This window comes from Trichomycterus rosablanca, chromosome 3 (assembly GCF_030014385.1).
Source record: "Trichomycterus rosablanca isolate fTriRos1 chromosome 3, fTriRos1.hap1, whole genome shotgun sequence".
NCBI lineage: Eukaryota > Metazoa > Chordata > Actinopteri > Siluriformes > Trichomycteridae > Trichomycterus > Trichomycterus rosablanca.
In genome coordinates, this window is record NC_085990.1 from 41,398,551 (window position 1) to 41,411,650 (window position 13,100).

Here is a 13,100-nt window from a genome sequence, read left to right on the forward strand (position 1 = left end):
GTGTAAGGTGTGCATAATCACAAATGCTTTATAAAATATGTAGAAATATAAAAGTAACAATTTGCATCTTTTTTCTCTTTTTCTTAGATTTATTCCCCCAATTTTCTCCCCTAATCTAGTAGTATCAAATTACCCTGATTGTGTTCCGCTTCACCTCTACCGATACAACCCTTCACTGCTGACACACGACTCCTCCGACACATGTGCAGTACCGACTGCATCTTTTTACCTGCACGAGGCGAGTTCATATGTGGATCAGCCTTGTGCACAGAGAGCCACACCCTGATCGCATTATTCCTCTACTCTGTGCAGACACCATCAATCAGTCAGAAGAGGTTGTAATTGCACCAGTTATGAGGAACCCTGGTCCAGCTCATCCCACCCCGAACAACAGCCAATCGTTGTTCATGTAGCCACCCAGCCCAGCGGGGTGGCAGAACATATCTGCTTTTTAGAAAAAAGTTCTGGAGCAAGGGCCTGTGTTTATTCAGGAGGAAGCAAAGCTTTAAAAAAAAATCTAATGAAAGCAAGGTAACTTGTCAATTTGGGGAAAAAAAGAAGTTTGTTTGTTCGGAACAAAAAGTTTGTTTAAAATGTTTTTTCTTCATAATGAAGAATTATATGCCATTTATATAAATAAAATAATATTATAGTTTCCATAAAGAAAACACTTGTATAGAACAGATCTGATTAAGATACATCAGTAAACTAAGCAGAAATGTAATTTAAAGCTCTGACTGGCTGTTTCCAAAAATAGATGGTGCAGAATTATTTGTTATTAGTTAACACCATTAGGTATAGTCTACTTCTATAACCTCTCATTCCATTAACAAATGTAATCCAATTATAATAATCACAATACAGCCTTTTACAGATATTTAATTAAAAAAATAACAATAAAAGCATTAACAAAAGGCTTAATCATAGACAAAGATGTGAAAAAAACTGCATAAGCAAATCATTAATCACTGTTTCTTAATGCACCTGTTTGCAGGAACACAGAGAAAAAGGACCATCCTGATTGTTACCAAAGCAAAGTTTAAAAGCCTGTCATGGTATAGGGGTGTTTTAATGCCGATGGCATGTGTAACATGCTCATTTGTTGAGGCATTATTGATGCTGAGGGGTACACACACATTTGCTGCCATTTAGACAATGTCTTTTTTAGAGACATTATTGCTTGTTTTGGCAAAACAATGTCAAGCCACATTCTGCACATGTTGGTGCTAGACTGGCCTGTCTGAAGTCCGGTATTGTCTTCTATTCAAAATGTGTAGCACATTAGAATGCACTATATACAGCCCCAAAACCTTGGATTGTCAAGCAGAACAAGCAGACATTAAAAAAAAGAACAAGCGCTCAGGTGGCGCAGCAGTAAAACACGCTAGCACACCAGAGCTGAGATTTCAAACACGCCATTTCGAATCTCAGCTCTGCCATCCGGCAGGCTGGGAGCCTACATGAACAATGATTGGCTGTTGATCATACAGGAGGGGAAGCCGGACCAGGAAGTCCTCACAACTGATGCAATTATGGCCTCTACTGGCTGATTTATGGCGCCTGCACGAGTCGAGAAATAATGCATTGATCAGGGTGTGGCTCTCTGTACACAAAGCTGATCTGCATATTAAGTCGCCTCGTGCAGGTGAAAAGATGCAGTCGGTACTGCTCATGTGTCGGAGGGGGCAAGTGTCAGTTGCGACGCTCCTCAGTCAGCAGAAGGGTTGTATCAGTAGAGAGGAAGCGTAATGCAATCAGGGTGATTGGATACGACTAGATTAGGGAGAAAAATTTTACTGTACTGTATACAGGCTAATGCAAGATTCATGTATGATATTGAATCAGGTTGCAGTGAACCTAGTATTTTTCCAAAGCTTTCTGGTGTCTTTATTCTTCTGAAGTAATAGTCTTTTAGATATTTTTTTTTTTTGGAAATGGCAAAAAAAAATTCCATTAGTGCATAAACAGCTGTGTCAGATTGCCATTGGCATCAAGATGCTCTTAAAGGACAAAGTGTGACTCACCATGTCAAACACTATAAACACAGCTTTCAAAAGCTCCATCGTTCTGAAAGTGCACAACTTTACCTGTAAATGACTCATCTGACTTCTTAATATGTCCTTATAACTGTTTCTTACTGCTTGACTTACAGCTTACAATGTACTTAGTCATTTAAGCTTTCCTAATTTTTTATTTTAAATGGACAAGGGCAATTTAGGGCCAGTATTGGGGTGAAAAAACTAAATAATGATGTGATTCCAAACAGGTGATGTTAACAGGTGATTGTAATCATGGTTTGGTACAAAAGTAGCATCCAGGAAAGGCTGAGTCTTTGATGAGCAAAGATGGACAGAGGATCTCCAGTTTGTCAACAAATGTGTGAAAAAATGATTGAAATGTTTAAAAACAATGAACCTCAAAGAAAGATTGGAAGGGATTTGCATATTTCTCCCTCTATAGTGCATAATATCATTAAACAATTCAAGGAATCAGGATGAATTTCAGTGCGTAAAGGCCAAGGGCGCAAGCTTAAACTGAACGACCGTGATCTTTGATCCCTCAGATGGCACTGGATCAAGAACCGCCACTCAACAATAGCTGATATAACCACATGGGTGAGGGATTACTTTGGCAAACCTTTGTCAAGCACTACAATACAGAGTTACATGCACAAATGGCACTTAAAACTTTACTGTGCAAAAAAGAAGCCTTATGTTAACCATGTCCAGAAGCGGCATCGACTTCTCTGGGCTCTGAGACACCTAGGATGGACCATCACACAGTGGAAACGTGTATTGCGGTAAGATGAATCAGCATTCCAGGTCTTTTTTGGAAAAAATGAACGCCGTGTGCTCTGGACCAAAGAGGAAAAGGACCATCCAGACTGTAATCAGCTACAAGTCCAAAAGCAGCATTAATGCAGAAAAGTACATTGAGATCTTAGAGCAGCATGTGCTGCCTTCAAGGCGTCATCTTTTCCAGGGACGTCCATGCATTTTCCAACAAGACAATGCAAAACCACATGCTGCACACATTACAAAGGCATGGCTGTGGAAGAAGAGGGTACGGGTACTGGACTGGCCTGCCTGCAGTCCTGACCTGTCCTTAATAGAGAATGTGAGGAGAATTTTGAAATGAAAAATGCGTCAACGACGACCCCGTACCGTTACACATCTTAAGACGTGTTTGCAGGAAGAATGGGACAAAATAAAACCTGAAACACTAAATCACTTGGTCTCCTCGGTGCCAAAACGTCTTTTAAGTGTGGTGAAAAGGAATGGCAGCATTACAAAGTGGTAAATGCTTTACTGTCCCAACTTTTTTTGGAATGTGTTTCAGGCCTGAAATGCAGGAATGGATGTTTATCAATAAATGAAAGGAAGTTGACCAGACAAAATATGAAATATCTCAGGTTCATCCTGTCTGCAATCAAATAAAAGTCAAAGTAAATTTAAGAAACTCTGTGTTTGTTTATTATTTGCATTTTCCATGCCGTCCCAACTTTTTCTGATTTGGGGTTGTACATTTTATTCATGCACACCTGAGGCATTATTTTTGAAATAGACAAAAAAAAGAAAAGAAAAAACAAACAATCTAGGAAACCATTTAAAATACCCTCATTTATGTGTATAATCCAGATCAAATGGTCATTGTTATGGGAGACGTATTTTCGATATCTAAAGCAACATTGCCCCCGTGTGGTATAAATCATTTACTACTCTACTTACAATGAAAAAATATATTCACGTAATTTAAATTTGCCATATACATTTTTATCTGGGATGTGTGAAAAAGATTACATAAGTTGTTTAATTATTGGTTTAAAATCAATTTTTTAACATTAATGCGTAATTGCGCAAACAATTGTAATTATTAGCATTTATGGGTGATTCGACTTACACTCAATTCGTTACACTTAGCAAAAGGTTATTATTATTATTATTATTATTATTATTATTATTATTATTATTATTAGGATAATAATAGTAAAAGCAGTAAAATTATGGAAAAGTCCTAGGTTTTGTATGATCTAAGCTTTTCTAGCGTTATTGTGTGCACCATTTGTTTGACAACAACTAACAGTTAGAATTTTATGTGTAGTGCAGTATGGACGCTAATAAAGATTTTATTTTACATAATTTGAAACTTTAAAAACATTGGGAAACAGCTAATGAATATGTTTAAAACAGCTTGGTTAGAAATATGTTAAATTACAGACAGCACACACGACCACGCCGATTTACCCTGCACTTTACTCGCTTAAAGAGGAACCTTTGTTTTGGCTTCGTGTTTCATAGGAGACGAACAAAGGTAGGGACCGCTCGCTGGCTAGGAGCTTTTCGGAATCTGTTGATGAAAACATTATGCTCGTTGCTGTGTAAGTTTTGGTTTATTTACAATGTAGAATAAATAAACTTAATTCTCGTTAGCTAGTTAATTTAATTAACTTAAACATTAAGATGAATTGTTGTTAAGAATACAGGAAACAACACACAGCGCGGTATATTTATGTTTGTCTCTTGGTTACTCGATACAGTGTTAAGCTGAATTAAATGTGTAACTCTTACATAAATAAGAAGATGATTATTAGCGTTACGGTGTTCAGAAGAATACAGTTTTATTATTCGGCTTTACATTAAAGTTTTAAGAGAACAAAGGCAGGAACGACAAATTAAATTGTTTCTTTATTACGTGAAGATTTTAATGGATACAATGAATACAACACTTGTAATTTTTGTACAAAAGCAATGTGATCAAAGATGAGGCTACAATTTGGACTCACTAAATATACTTGCTTCGAATGATTGTTGTACTTGCTGCTTCTGAGTTTTTAGATAGATGTTAATATGCTAATTAAAGACCTTTTTTTCACAGACTAAGCGATGAATAAAGAGTTACAAATGAGGGCTGCAATAAACCAGAAGTTAATAGAGATGGGAGAAAGGGAGCGGTAAGTTTCTGTTTTGTTTAATTGTTAACCGAACGAGCTGCTAAGCAGGAATTATTATATGTAATTATATGTAAATTATTACATTATTAAAAATATATTTTCTCTCTCTACTTTAGGTTAAAGGAGCTGCTCAGATCCAAACTCATCGAGTGTGGTTGGAGAGATCAATTGAAAGCACACTGTAAAGGCAAGAACACTATCTACATTTAGTCAATAATGAAAAGCTTGCTAATAGAGGAGAAGAGAAGGAAGGCCTTTACTTGTCATATATGCATATACAGGTGTACAGTACAACGAAATTCTTTTTTCCCAAGCTTTCAAACAGTTTGAAAGCTTGGGGTCATAGCACAGGGTCAGCCATAGTGTGGGCGTTCCTGAAGCAGACAGGGTTAAGGGCCTTGCTCAAGGGCCCAACAGTGACTGCATGGCAGAGCTGGGATTCAAATAGCCCAAAGCTCTACCCACTAGGCTACCACTGTCCTATTAATGCTATAATAATAATTTTTATAATAATAATACATATAATAATAATAATAATAATTAATTAATACTAATAATTATAATAATAATATAATAATTAATAATAATAAATACTTAATGCTGCGATTAAGGCTACAAAATGTTACAGAAACGAGTCAGTTATAAACACCCTTCCCCCTTCAGAAACACTTTAAATATTGCAAGAAAACCCCAAAGTATTGCCAGTAATTGTAACAGAAAAGTAAACCTTTTATTGTGTCTAAGAACATGAACTTGGTCTGCCAGATGCAAGTTAATTAAGACCAACAACTGTGTTCTATAACTACTGCATAAAAGTCATTTTGACAAAAAAAAAGCAACAGCTACAAAAATAAAAGGAAATTAGGAATTAAATCAAATGTTATAGCCATTTAAGTAACTTTATATAGTCAAAATAGTGAAAAAGAAAGAGGGACTGATTAAAGATTCATTATGTATTGATATTGACCCTTAAACATTTACATTTTCGGCATTTAGCAGACACCTAATTCATCAACGACTTACAATCATGACTGAACACGATTTCAGCAATTGAGGTTTAAGTTCCTTGCTCAGGGGCCCAACAGTAGAAACTTGGCAGTGGTGGCCTTCTGATTACTTGTCCAGTACCTTAACCACTAAGCTACCAATACTTTAAAGATAAAGATGAGGGTTGCTAAAGATGTGGGTTACACATTATATCAATAGTAACTGTATAGATGTAGCAGCCATGTGACTAAACGTAAATAAAAGACACAATAAAATGCATTTAAAAAAAAATATTTAAATGGGTCTGTAATTCATATGCCTTTATGACTCAATATAAATGTGTTGATTCATGAAGGCTGTAGCATTTAAACAGGCTGGAAGACACTTTTTTATGTGGATGTATAAGTGGGAGCGTAAACTTTATTATCCTACCCATTATCAGGATGCGCACTAGATTATAACATTGACGACAGGCACAATACTGGTCATGTAAGATGTGAATATCTGAAACTGCAGGCATACAGGATGGGCATCGTGACAAGAAATCGGCATGTGAGTGAGTCAGTTATGACACAGCTGTAGGTCTGAATGATGCACATTATCAACTGCCGAAATAAAGTCATTTGTGACACCTATAGTCCTAGATATTTCAGATAATGACATCAGCAACTGCATGGGGTGAAAGTAAAGAAGTTAACATTTGAAGTTTTTGTATACACAGTGCTAATTTGATTACAACACTCCTCTTAGCAACCAAGCTGACTCAATTGACAAGGCATGCAAAACATAACAGACATGATGCCAATTCTCTTTAAAACAGTTTAGATTGTTTTTATTGTTTAAGGTTCAACTCCATAAGTGTTTGAGCATAAAATGACTCAGTCGATGGGATAGTAAAATGTGGCATATCCAACACCAGCATTTAGGGCCTTTATATGGTTGATGCATTTATATTATGAAACTTACTGCAATTTTAATGTGGGTTGGGGTACAATATGCTTCAAATGTGCCTTTGTCCATTGTTTAACCTTTAGCTAACGCAGTCTACTGCCTACTTAAGTTGTACTCATATTAGTACTGATTTTACAGAAGTCATCAAGGAGAAAGGGATTGAGAATGTGACTGTAGAAGACTTGGTGGCTGGAATCACTCCTAAAGGAAGAGGTATTGTTTTTGGGTTTTTTTGCTCATCATGCACATTAAAAAGACAGAAGCTTACATTAATAACAATATTTGAGTAACATTAGCATGGACCTAATATCCTAATATGTATCTAAATATGTTTGCTTTGTAGCGCTGGTGCCTGACAGTGTGAAGAAGGAGCTTTTGCAAAGAATAAGAGCTTTCTTATCCCAGCACTCTACATGATGCTGAGGGAATGTCGCCCTATGCCAATTGAAATGCCACAATGCTTGCTGTAAAATTGTATGATTTTTTTTTAATTATTATTGTTTTTAATCAGGTCATGTGCTGCCTTGTTGATTGGTAAAGAAATAAAAGCAAATCAGGTGAATAAGTTTTCTGTTAAAACAATAAAGTTTGTATATAATCACTTAGTGTTGTCAGCTACTGTAATACAACTACGTCTAAAGTTTGCAATTTAGACAAATCAAAATGCTTTAGAAACAATGGGTGTGTTCGAAAACTTAGTGAGCTCTCTACATAGACGGCATTTTACGCGCGCTCTCGAGAAGGAGGCTGTTCGAATTCCTAGCTGCCTTAAAATGCTCACTAGTAAGTCACCTTAAATCTGAATGGTATTTTGGCAGAATAACGAGGGAGCACCCGATGCTGCCTTAGCAGTGAAGGCAATCCCAGCATTCAGTTCAGCACAACTTTTCTCACAGAAAAATAAAAAATATGGCGGATGGTGCAGAGAAATTTTCAAACGTAAATAAATTATCATTGATTTTTTATTTGTATAAACATTCACAAGTGTGTGTATTTGCAAATTCGGGCTTGTCAGTGAATTTAACCGTTTTTGGTACACGGAGGGAGATGTTACTTGACATGCTAGTGCGTTGTGCCACCCCATCCCATTGGTTTGAATGGCATGATGCTAACTGTGTTAGCTTAGTTAGCGAAAACTGATGGAATCTCTGTCTAAGTAGTGCATTCGAATAACCTGACTTATAAGTCAATGACTAATTAGAATCCTCTCTACTTAGGCTGCTGCCTATGGGGGCAGTAAGACAGCAAGGCAGCTCACTAGGTTTTCAAACACACCCACTGTACTCTGATCAAAGGAAACAGAAGTAGTATTTTTCAGCAATAACGAATGGCTGAGCATATGCTCTCAGAAACACCACACCAACAGCAAAGAGGTAGAAGCATAAAATATTATCTGAATACAATACTGATACTGTTACGTGTGATTAAAGAAAACTAGAATAAAGCGAAGGCATTTGAGTGGCACAGCAGTAAATTATAGTAGCTATCTATCATTTGGATCCAGAATTTGAGTCTCCAGCAGGAGGGGATTTCCAAGGCCGTGAGATGGATTGGTGTCCTGTATAGTGTGTGTTACTGCATTGCACCCAGTAAATATGGTGAACAACCCTGTCCAAATTAAAGCAGCGATAAAACAAGAAATAAAAAAAAATCTGAATCTTTGATCTGACTGCAGGCAGGTCACCAGTCCATCACAGGGCATACACACATACACATTCACACACATGCACATATCTTGGGGGACTTGAGTATCTTAAATTAACCTGACTGCATGTCTTTGGACTGTGGGTGAAAACTAGAGCACAGTGGAAAGATGCAAACTTCACACAGAAAGGACCTGGACCACTCTACCTGGGTATTTAACCCAGGACCTTCTTGCCATGAGGCGACAGTGCTACCCCTGGGTCTGGGTCTGGGTCCAGGTCCTTTCTGTGTGGAGTTTGCATGTTCTTCCTATGTCTGTGTGGGTTTCCTCCATGAGCTCCGGTTTCCTCCCACAGTCCAAAGACATTCAAGTGAGTTGAATTGGAGATACAAAATTGTCCATGACTGTCATTGACATTAAACTTAAACTGATCTTGTGTAATCAGTAACTACTGTTCCTGTCATGAATATAACCAAAGTGTGTAAAACATGATGTTAAAATCCTAATAAATAATAATAATACTTACATTAGCATACAGTGCCTTCTTGGGCTTACTGAAGACGTGACTAATAAAAAAAGTAAAGGCAGGCAGACGAGATGAGAAAGGTATGGTTCACATTAGAGGTGTCTGAAATCGTATTCTTCCTGGCATAACTATGGAATAATTATGGAAGTTGACCTCCCATCCCCCAAATGCCACTGTATAATTCACACTCTGATTATTAGCACACTTCACATAGCAAAAAAGAGCAAATACACTTTTTATTTAGATGACATGCGAAGGTCTGGAAAAGCTAACTGGGTAAAGCAATCTGAGTAATGATCTGTATGAAATTTCTTGGAGCATTCATCCTGTACAGTGCAGCGTGGTAGTATCACATTTTTAATGGAAATCACTGTAAATGAAAGAAATTATGTTGATGAATTGTTTGTGTGATTTCTGTAGACTGTGTGAATGTGTAAGATTTTTACACAAAAAGGTCAGGCTATGCATAGTCATCATGTGAATCTTACTATCCTCTAATCCACACCTGGGCATGGTACGGCCAGCAGGCCCTTTGGATGTCCCCGACTGGCTTGCATGAGGTCAGTAGCAATTAAAAATCAGACGTAAATGAATGTACAGTGGTGTTCAAAAAATAGCAGTGATTTTAAAAAAGTGAATAAAGCACAAAATCATTATAATAACTTTTATTTACATAAATGCAAATGCACTGAAAATACTACTTTCAATTCTAAATCAAAATATTAACAAAATTTTGCCAGTTTGTGTCAATCCTTTACAGAAAGTTAAGAAAAATGAATATTAGGCTGTTCAAAAAAATAGCAGTGCCAGCATTTTTCATTAAAAACTCAAAAAATGTATCTATAACATGAAAATTTTTGAGGTTTCACTTTACTTTAAATTACTGAACTAATATTTAGTGGCATTTAGTGTTTCTGAGATCTGTGTTGCATGGAGTCGATCAACTTCTGGCACCTCTGAACAGGTATTCCAGTCCAGGATGATTAAACTACATTCTACAGTTCTTCTGCATTTTTGGGTTTTGCCTCAAAAAAACGCGCTTCAGATATCAGCCCACAAGTTCTCTATGGGGTTGAAGTCAGGGGATTGGGCTGGTCACTCTATTACCTCAGTCTTGTTTGTCTGTAACCAAGATGTTTTGGGTCATTGTCATGTTGAAACACCCATTTTAAGGACATTTCTTCTTCGACATAGGGCAACATGATCTCCTCAAGTATTCTGATATATTTAAACTGATCCATGATCCCTCGTACGTGATAAATAGGCGTAACACCATGGTATGATAAACATCCCCATATCATAGTTTTGTACCACCGTGCTTTACTGTCTTCACAGTGAACTTTGGCTTGAATTCAGTGCTCGATGGTCGTCTGACATACTGTCTACAGCCACTAGACCCAAAAAGAAAAATTTTGCTTTCACCAGTCCACAAAATGTTGAGCCATTTCTCTTTGGACCAGTCAATGTGTTCTTGGCAAATGTTAACCCATTCAGGACTTGTCTTTTTCTTAACAACGGGACTTTGCAAGGAGTTCTTGCTGGTAAATTGGCTTCACTGAATCATCTTCTGTACTTACTGGTAACTTCAGATGTTCCTTGATCTTTCTGGAGGTGATCATTGACTGAGTATTTGCCATTTTGGCTATTCTTCGATCCTTTCGAACAGTAGTTCCACGCTTCCTTCTGCGTCTTTCAGGTGTTGGTTGTCACTTCAAGGCATTTGAGATCATTTTAGCTGAGCAGCCAATAATTTGCTGCACTTGTCTGTATGTTTTTCCCTCTACTATCAACTTTTTAATCAAAGTATGCTGTTCATCAGAACAATGTCTGGAACAACCCATTTTACCCAGTATTTCAGAAGGAAACGCGCTATGACCAAGCTGTGCAACATTTGCCACCCTCCTAAATTAAATAAGGGCCAAATTTTACACCCGTTCTTCTGCAGAATGAATGACTTCACCAATTGAACTCCTCACTGCTATTATTTTGAACAACCCCCTTTCAATCAATGCTTCGATTACTCAGAATGAGTGGCATGCATGTCCTAGTTGTTGGGTTTGTTTTGTTTTCATTACTCTACTACACTTTCAAGTAAATTATTTGCTATGTAGAAATAGCATTTCTACTAAAAACAGTGATTTATCAGGTTAATGGTGTTGGACTGCTATTATTTTGAACACCACTGTACATCACACATGCAGTACAACAGGATTGTTTTTATTTTGATGGGACTGCTATTTCTTTAAATTTACATAAGTTTTAATGTATGTGTGTGTGAGTGTATCCAGCTTCACCGTAATGTTTTGGTGAACAGAACTAAGTACGACTGATAGAGGCGGTTGAGTTTTAACAAGACATGAACTTCTAAGTGTTTATTCACTGAAGTTAGATGTAAAGCTATTCAATGATCACAATTTAAATATAGGGTTTAAATCACCATTACCATGGTACCATTTTATCTTATGTGTTTTGCACATCCATGACTGGAGCAGTCAAGATCAGCTTTGTGATTTCCAGATAAAATATCCAACAATAACGAAAAACTGAAAACAGCAAATGAGGTAATTATACTCAAATATAACACAACTATAACATAAAAACACTGAAATAAAAAGCTGATTCTTACAATTTCTCAGCACCCGAGCTGTAACACAAGTTTAAAAGTGAAACGGGGGAAAATTCAGTTAAACACCGATACATGTGGACACTTTCAGAGTGAATCTGATGGTTATTCCACACAAATGTAGTTTCGTCTCATATGCACACTTTGATGACGTATTACCACACCGGTCAAGCCGAGCGCTGAACAAAGCAGCTCTTCATTGTTAATTTGAAATTAAATTAATAGATTTTTAAAAAACAAACTGAACACGTTGAGTTTAAAGGTATAAATTTCTCGACAAAGGGCGTTGAGTTTCAAAGATTTTGAGTTTAGGGGACGTTGAGTTACAAGGTACCACTGTACAACTAATATTGAGCTAAATTAAGTTCACCCTATCGGTCCGGCCCTCCACAGCAGCCCCAGTTTCTTATGTGGCCCACCTCTGCTCTAATCACTAACAGATCTTAGCTCCTCCGTAAAGGAGGAACACTTTTAACAGGTTTATAGATGCTGTGTCCGCTACAGTTAACATAATCTGCTTAAGTGCCATGTGCACCATAATGACTCAATTGAAACCATCTCAGGCTCAATCTTAAACATTTCATTAAGCAATTTCTGAAGGGAAAGTACCTACAGGATCGCTGAGAGTCACTGGTCTACTGGCGAGGCCTGCACAACACAAGACAGAAACACAAACCAGACATGTTTATTCTCTTGCCGATCCTAAGCCACTTACTGTCTTGTTTCTTGGCTTGGCTTAATTTGCAGTTTCTCCCTTTGAAGTGTGGTACACATTTATATTTCCTGACTGTGAGGCCTGAGCCACAGAACCTGCTAGCATTTGCTTGCTGATGCTGCAATCGGATAGCACATGTTTCCATGTGAGCCTTGCTCAGGCCCTCCTTAGATGATAAAAAACACAAGCGGAGAGGATTTGTGCGGCGCACGGCGCTGCCGAGAGGCCCCCGAGCATCCCAGACACCGCCGCAGGGGCTTCTGGCACACCCTGGCAGCAGAATGGTTTCAGTTAAGAATTTCAGTAATCACTTTTAGGAGTGTAATATATAGCTGACCTTTGGCAGCGACACACGACCCCCTGCTCCCCCTGCGATTTGATCAAAGGAAGCGGTGGTGGCTGTGCAAACAGCGCTATCAGTGAACTCCAATGGATTTACTGCCTGCTTCTTCTCTCTTGTCTCTGCGGAGTCGTGTGCTGATACTGCCAGAGAGGGAGGTTTCGTCTTACAGGATCTCACCCTCCCCACCTGAATTTACAGCCCTGATCACAGCCAGATCTGATTCAGCTTGTGCAGTCCACCTCTCATCAGCAGAAAACAGTACAGTTTACTCACATCAGCTCGATTCACAGAGCCACTACATGGCCCACAAAGTTTGCCCACACACCAGTGGCACTGACCATGAGAGAACATGTGAATCT

The 13,100-nt window shown here is 37.9% G+C and overlaps 1 protein-coding gene across 1 annotated transcript; it reads left to right on the top strand.

The window, feature by feature from the left end:
* Nucleotides 1-4,297: 4,297 nt before the first annotated feature.
* eny2 (ENY2 transcription and export complex 2 subunit) lies at nucleotides 4,298-7,490 on the top strand. The gene is made up of 5 exons (XM_062992120.1): nucleotides 4,298-4,378; nucleotides 4,876-4,951; nucleotides 5,068-5,138; nucleotides 7,028-7,102; nucleotides 7,233-7,490. Exons 2-5 carry the CDS (start codon nucleotides 4,884-4,886, stop codon nucleotides 7,304-7,306), a joined length of 288 nt encoding a protein of 95 aa, XP_062848190.1. The 5' UTR covers nucleotides 4,298-4,378; nucleotides 4,876-4,883; the 3' UTR covers nucleotides 7,307-7,490.
* The last annotated feature ends 5,610 nt before the right edge of the window (nucleotides 7,491-13,100 follow it).

Coding starts and splice junctions, on each gene's coding strand:
- eny2 (XM_062992120.1), top strand. CDS start 4,884: ATGAATAAAGAGTTACAAATGAGGGCTGCAATAAACCAGAAGTTAATA. Junction 4,952..5,067: donor GAGATGGGAGAAAGGGAGCG/GTAAGTTTCTGT, acceptor TCTCTACTTTAG/GTTAAAGGAGCTGCTCAGAT. Junction 7,103..7,232: donor AATCACTCCTAAAGGAAGAG/GTATTGTTTTTG, acceptor TTTGCTTTGTAG/CGCTGGTGCCTGACAGTGTG.